General features: G+C 38.9%; 1 protein-coding gene and 1 long non-coding RNA gene across 3 annotated transcripts; one reads left to right on the forward strand and one right to left on the reverse strand.

Annotated features, from left to right (window-relative positions):
• The first annotated feature begins 458 nt into the window (after positions 1-458).
• On the forward strand, positions 459-4,874 carry LOC146316612 (uncharacterized). Its single transcript, XR_014771724.1, has 3 exons — positions 459-765; positions 1,410-1,584; positions 4,772-4,874. It is a non-coding gene; the product is annotated as an uncharacterized LOC146316612 (long non-coding RNA).
• Positions 2,469-5,491, reverse strand: LOC146316613 (transmembrane protein 80-like). 2 transcript variants are annotated; one of them, XM_084733395.1, is made up of 4 exons: positions 5,165-5,491; positions 4,767-5,049; positions 3,719-3,920; positions 2,469-3,015 (listed from the first exon to the last, which is right to left on the reverse strand). In XM_084733395.1, the coding sequence occupies exons 2-4, from the start codon at positions 4,876-4,878 to the stop codon at positions 3,003-3,005; spliced, it is 327 nt and encodes a 108-aa protein (XP_084589521.1). In that variant the 5' UTR covers positions 4,879-5,049; positions 5,165-5,491; the 3' UTR covers positions 2,469-3,002. The 2 variants fall into 2 exon arrangements, with proteins under 2 accessions (XP_084589521.1, XP_084589520.1); XM_084733394.1 differs by having other exon boundaries at positions 4,767-5,181; positions 5,368-5,382.
• Positions 5,492-7,562: the final 2,071 nt, after the last annotated feature.

The following is a 7,562-nucleotide window of genomic DNA, read 5'->3' on the forward strand; positions in this document are numbered from 1 at the left end:
AGAAAATGAGCCATTAATCAGTTATCAAAATAGTCGGTGATTAATCTAATAATTGACAACTAATCAATTAATCGTAATAGCTCTAAATTTTAGTCGGATTTATTACAGCAATTAAACACTTGTTGCTCAAAATCTGTATTACAAAATATTTATAAGGTGCTGACAGTTAAGATATATTGGGAGACATTTCATAATAACATAATAAATCATTAATAATAATTATCTCTATTAACGATTAAGTTAAAGTAATCTCAAACAAACATAAAGTCATAAAAGAGCTCAGAAAATAGCAACCAGGCAACAATCTGCAGAGGAAGACCATATAATACGATCGAAAGCTGCACAACATTCACTCAAGGGATATTTGTCAAGTGGGCCCGTGTTTATCTGTGACGCCGTTAAATAAAGAAAACAAAGACAGAAAAAGTTGTACCCCGTCATTCATATTCACTCACAGTGGTGTTGTCCGGACGGGATGCTCAAGGTGACAAACGTGGTCGAGACTGAAGCATCAGTCTGCCATCACAGCCTCCTGCAGCCGATCAGGACGATAAACTCCACAAACTGTCGATAATTTGTTTGTTTGTTTGTTTGCTGTGAAGCAGAGCAGCTGAAATCCAACACTGTAAAACTGAACAGTTGCCGTCCAGCACAGAGCAGAGCAAGACGTTTTGCTGGCGGCTGTTTCCAGGAACTCGGTGAGTCAGTGAGTCTCTGAGGAGGCACCGCGGGTCGGGAGCAGGTGAGTGACAGCAGAGTCTGCAGGTAACTCAACCTGAGAGGGGCGGAGCTCCACGGACACTAGACTGCATGAGGGTGGGTGGGTCTGGGTCTGTCCCTGTCACCTTTTGTCTTCATGCTGAGAGTTTGGATGCGTGTTGATGCAACTCACGTATCTGTTTCTGCATTACATAAAGTAACCTAACGACAATAGGCTACATATAAGCAGCTGTTGTGTAATAGAAATTAGTTTTCTTTCTTTCTTTAATCATCATGTGAGCCTCTGACTCATATTGGGACCCTTTGTGTGACCCTGACCTCCAGGTTTGGAACCACTGCTGATAATAGATGCAATAAATGCATAATATGCCTGAAAATCATAATATGATTATGTTGCAGTTGATTGCAATATGTGACCGTTTTAGTTAGGGTGGTATATTTTGCATTTCATTTTCACCAACAAAAGATATAAAAATGATGATAATGTGATTTTTGCTGGGTTCTGTACCTAACAAACATGATTTGTAGGCTGTGACATCTCAAACAGTATGTTGCAACACATTTTACCTTTTAGATATTGTGCTTGGCCATATTGTGATTTTGACAACATTTCAAGTAATTGTTCAGCCCTAATGCAGGATAAATCCTATATCAAGCTCTTGAATTGTGGATTTATTTCATTTCCACAGGTTTCCCATTGTTTCGCAAAGTAGTGATCAGGTCTGAACTGGTTGGATTCAGCAGGGTGAATGAAAGAGGAGCAACAGAGTGGAACACTGCCCAGGTTTCAGTGTCACTGGCTGCTAAGAATGACCACTCTTTGTCCAGCTGCAGAGTGCTGTCCCTGCAAAGAAAATCATTAAGGTAATGCAGTTGCCCTCTTTCAGGTATAAGACTGAATGTGACCATCGATGCAACCGCAACAGTTTTTTAAAAAATGAATACATTCCTTATGAAACCAGCAGTGGGAGACTATTTAAAGAGGAGATATGAATGGTTGCACACTAACACACCAGTCTGACTTCCAGTCAGTGAAATGCACAAGTGTTTGTCTGTGTGCTCGGCTGTTGCTCAAGCACAGGTACTCTGAAATGTGATTTGTTTTGAAACTGGTTACTTTGGAAACGTTGGCATTTGGTTTGATAATTAACTTAAGCTGTCAGCACTGAGAAATAACCTGTTTGAAGAATGTGGGTTAGGAAATGACTAATAGTTCCAACACTAAAAAAAAAACTGCTCTGAGATCTTGGTGACGATCAGCACTGATCTGACATCAAATGTGTACAGTTAAAAGTTTAAGGAGCCAAAATAAACTATTAATTCTTAACCTGGAATCATCCGCTGTCACAGTTACAGTTTGTGATTGTAGTACAACTGTGCGCACTTTATAGATCAAGAGTTGTATTGCATAAAATACCCCACAATCTGGAGATTGTTTTGCCTGGATATTTCAAACTATGACACATATACCATGAAATCCACGTTGGATACTCTCCAGTCATGGCATTTTTGAGCTATTTTGAGTGCCACACATGCTTCAGTAACAAAGAATGATGTTATGCCATAGATTTGGTCATATTCTAGCCAAATACTGAGGCCATATATTAAATTATAAGGCATGAGGGCATATTCAGATATCTTATTTAATGTGTATGCAGCACCGGATGGATCTATCTATAAGCATATAAAAAAAAATCTCCACATATGTTCCAGTTATGATCCAGATTTCGGCAAGAATTTAAAAAAGATATCTCTGAATTCTGGGGTATTTTGCACCATAGAAATGGAAGACAAAAAAAAAATCAGTCACTAATCAAATCTTAACCAAAACAATTCTGCCCTCTACTGGATAAAAGATGAACAAATATAAAAATTATTACATTCAGTATGTTTAATATAAATAATCAATAGTAACACAAATATGTTTTCATCTTTGACACATGTAAAAATATACAGAAGGACAGAAGTAAATATTCAGTAAAACAAGACTCTGTTACTCTGTCTCTAAGGCACAGAGGTCTAACTGCAGCAAATCCCTGAGATCCTCACAGCACATTGAAAAGCTAAAATAATAAAATACGAAGCTAAAATACTCAGTTTTTCAACATACATCCTCACATTGTAACACTTAGAAAAATAATAGTCTGAACAAACAGTATTCACATTACAAATAGCCAATATTCAAAGTTATTTAAATTTCTGATTGTACCAAAGAAGTACAGACAGCCTGCAAGTTTTATATGAACTATACCATACAGCACGATGATGAAGAGGAGACTTCTTCATGAATAAACACTGAAAGACACAGAGAAGATAAATAAAAATATGTTATTATATGTCAACATTTCCAAAATTAACCTGGCAAATGACTGCTTGTTTGAGCTAGTTTAGAGATTTTCTTCATCCTGATTTATGAATGTTTTTGATCGAGTTATTAATGTATTTGATTGATTCATTCGTGTATTTCAGCCATCAGCCTTGGTGGCATGAATAAACAATATCCATCCTTTCAGAATAAGGAGTTGGATTATTGTCCTTGTGTCTGTCTTGGGAGGAAAATTTGAGGATGTGACGACATGGTACAAGGTATACAGTATCACTTGAATGAATGCCACGTGTATCAATAATTCAAACAAGTCCTAAAGAGAACCAGGGCTTATTTCAGCCATGAACAAAAGGGGGAACAAAAGAAAAGCTCAGTGCTGTTTGGCATTCCAAAACATAGGTATGAGATGCTAATTGCGTAAACATATCTTGTCAATCAAAGCAAATGGAGCCTAAAATGTAGGACAGTCTCTTCATGTGATAATGAAGTGTGTTATCTGTGTTTGATACCAGATATTGTAATTTACCGACCTGTCTTGTCAATTCATTCTGACATGCAACCACATAAAAAAGACTGTTTGTGATCTCACATGTCACGTAATCCAATAAAAGCTTCTTCATCCATCATGGCTGCTGAGGTTTAATGTAAAATGTCTATGAGAGTGGCACTGACCTGGCCAGTCTGGCTAAAGTGCTGAAAGCCAGGACTCCATCTAGGCCGTAGAGAACGACTAAGATGCTGCTGATGATTGCATCGAGCCTCATCACGTACGTCTGCCACACCAGGAAGTAGACCGTCAGAAGGATAGTTGTTCCTGTTGCAACGAGGTTAGCTAGAACATACCTCTCGCTCTCCGACAGGTTACCCTTCACACCTGCAGACATGAGCCAGGATTAAAGATGGTGGAAGTCAGTTGTCAGATACTGTTGAATTTGTTGTGTTGTTGGAAGATTAAAATTTACAACAGAAGGCCTGTATTACAAATGGGGGTTGTACAGTTTAAAGGACATGGGCAAAAATTGTTCAACCCTATATAGTACCATCTTTAATTTTTAGTCAGCACTATGTTATTGCTGCGTGGTGATAATTTTCAGAGAGTGGATTATTTTGGATATAGGCAATGAATTGGATGTACTCATGAATATAGGCAGAGCACATTTGTTACTTTTCTTTTTTCTGTCTCCATGTCTTAAATGGAAAGGTGGGAATGAATATTTACATGCATGCAGAGCTGCACAGTATGGTAATGAAGTGATTATTCTGATCACTAAAACAAAAACAAAAAAATAAACCAAAAAAAATCACTTCTCTGCAGCATTACAGTACTTCATTATAATGCTGTTTTGTTACACATTTTTCCTTTGTCAAAAACTGTAGCTTATGCAATCTGGATATTGCACTTGGTCAAACTGTGATTTTTATAATAGTTTGATTAATTGTGCAGCCCTACGTATATATATTGACATAAATTATAAATAATGACTGCCTGGAAAGTAAAAGCATGCATGCAAAATTTTGATATGCTTTAGTAAATTGATGGTGAGAAAAAAATACAATATTACAGTCAATCAGCAGAAACTGGCATGGTGCTTTTTTTATATATAGGACTGTAAGATGCTGTGTCAAAAGCGCAGTGATCTGTGCTAAAGTGGTAGCATGCTCACAAGGAAGCCATGCTTATAAGTCGATCATGGTTCAAGATGTGACTCTGCTTTCTCACCACAGAAGAAATGGATGATGTTCAGAGCAGCCAGGAGGAACAACAGACCCACATCACAGGCCAGAGCATCAGCAGGATAAGACAGTAAAAAACCTGACAGAAACACACACATTCACAAGTTCATGATCAAAACACTTGGTGCAATAGAAACGTGGAGCTGTGTAACATGTTGAGCACTCAGCCACTCACTCTTTCTGATGATTAAACCGAGAGTAAACAGGAAATAGAAGACAAAGTAGACTGATGTTATGGTCAGGAGCAGCTGGAAAGTAACAGACGACAGCTGGATACAGAGTTAAGGTGTTTTATCAGTCATCATCACTGACAGAGAGGGACGTCTTTCCTTTTGGAAAGACTTTACTTCAGTCACAGCCCACCCAGGTCAATGAAAAGGATACTACATTGGCTGGTCTTCCTGGAGAGAGACATACACACACAAACTAAATTAACTTATCTTATTTTGAACGTCATTCCATTATCACATTACACCAGAGTAATAACATTAATGTCTGCTCTATTTAAAGTTAACAATAATAATAACTCTCATAGAAATTGAATATAAAAGTGTCTCTATAGCAACCATAGCAACGCGTCCACCTACCTCCGACGGTCATCGCCATTTTGATTTTTTCCTCAGCCTGTCGTGTCGAGAAGGGAACGCCAGACCCGCGAGAAATCTCGCGAGAGTGATAATTTTAACCCAGCTGGGTGCTTTCTCTAGCCCTAACCAAGTGCTTTATCTCTCTAAATCTACAAGATCTGAGCCCCAGTGTTATCCTATTGTAAAAAAAACAAAAAAAACAATTAGATTCTTCCACGTACACGATGAAGAAAAACAGCAAGTCTCGCGATATTTTTGCAAATTAAGGGTTCCCTTCTAGAAACGATCCGTTGTTTCTAACCGAAAAGGTAAACGTCTCTACCTGCTGGCTGGAAGATGAACTACAACATAAGAGCACTGACAAATAATGGGAGAAGTGTACAGATAGCCTAAATATACTCACAATACTGCTTAAAGTGTGTAAGATAAGGGGCCCTATCTGACACTGATTTAGTTCACCCAAAAATTAAAAACTCAGTCATTATCTTCTCACTCTCATGCCAGTTGAAGGTTGGATTTAGTTTTTTAGTCTACAAAACACTGCTGGAGTTTCAAAGGAAAACTGCGTTGCAGAATCTCCCAAACAATGTCAAACCTAAAAAACCCAACAGAATAAAAACATAAAATGACTCCATACTGCTTGTCTGGTGGGATGGTCACAAGTGACCCACCACTATGGTACAACTATCATGGTCGTAACATAGTACTCTATTCGTGGTATTTTTGAAAGTACCATGGTACACACGATGATATGCACAAAGGTACATTACGCAGGCACCGCATGCTGTAGGAAACAAACATAGGAAACAATAGGGTATGTATGGTGCTGTAAAAAATCCCATGGTGCTACAATGGTGTATACTATAGTTAACCGTGGTAAAATATCTCATGGGAATTCCCCCAAGACAAAACCAGCAAAAGGGTGGGACTAAGAGAAAAAAGTGCAATTACAAATCTATCTGTTACTTCAGCACCATGGACAGAACCATGGATTTATCATTACACAGTAGAGTGAGGCTACTGATATTTCAGAGCTATGGTCAGGGCCACAGATTCTAACTTGCACAAAAGGCAGACTACGCTAATATTCGACTACACAGCATCTCTACCTCTGAACTCTCCATCAGTATGGGGTGGAGAGGAGGTGGCAGGTTAACAAGGGGGATCCATTTTGGTTTAGTGTAAATATTTATTTTAACCAGCCGAATGAAAATGGTTGTTAATGTCTGCTGGATTTGTAAATAGGCTAACATGTTTGCCAACGTGTTTGCTGAACAACTTTATAAGGTGATAATATGTTGATGATTTTTTTCCAGCTTGCTCAGCTGCCTCTAAGTGGCCATAAAAATAATGACGTGGAGGTTAATCATCAAGAATAACATCAGGACTCCAGAATTTTTGGTATATCAGGACAAAATTTATCATGTTGCCTAAGCTAGGCCTGTGTACTTTTAAAATGATGACTTCAGCATTACACACAAAAAAATGTTCGCCACTTAGGAGGACATTGTTTGACTTAGTTACATTTATGACCTAAAATGTAATATTTAACCTTGTGAAGACCTGTTAACAGGGTTTATATCCACACAACATGCAAGGTTAGTACAAGTGGTTATACGCTCACTCACACACACACACACACACACACACACACACACACACAGATGCGGTTACAGAGCTATATGAGATAAGAAATATAGAATACCGAAATGAACTGCTTTAACATAGCCAGCTGTTTCATTGTCCCCTGCAGCCTCTATCTGTTTCTCTTTCTTGCTTGTCCTCTGAAACAATCTGCATAGTGTGGCTGGAAGAACGGAGGCGTTGTTTCGGTTGAATGGAGGAAAAGCAGAGGGGTGGAGGGGTGGAGAGGGAGATGCTCCAGCTGTGGGGGAACAAGACAACACAACAGCATCTCACATGTGGTTGAGGGGGGGGGGGGGGTGGGCGTCAAGGCTGCGGGGGCTGCACACAGTGGCATTGTTATAAGGGGGGGTGGGATGCAGCTGATAAGGTTTAGAGAAATGGATCATTCCCTCAAATCCTCCCCTCGGGAAGCCTTGACACAAAACACTCCTGTTGCTGTATGACTGTTTAAACTGGAGGAATTCGCAGAAGACTTTTAAACCACTAAAACAAACTGTAGATCAAAGTTTCACAAATATTTTACACTGCTAGATCAGGGAGAGAGAAAG

Source organism: Lutjanus erythropterus, chromosome 13, assembly GCF_056507025.1.
Source record: "Lutjanus erythropterus isolate fLutEry1 chromosome 13, fLutEry1.hap2, whole genome shotgun sequence".
NCBI classification, from domain to species: domain Eukaryota; kingdom Metazoa; phylum Chordata; class Actinopteri; order Lutjaniformes; family Lutjanidae; genus Lutjanus; species Lutjanus erythropterus.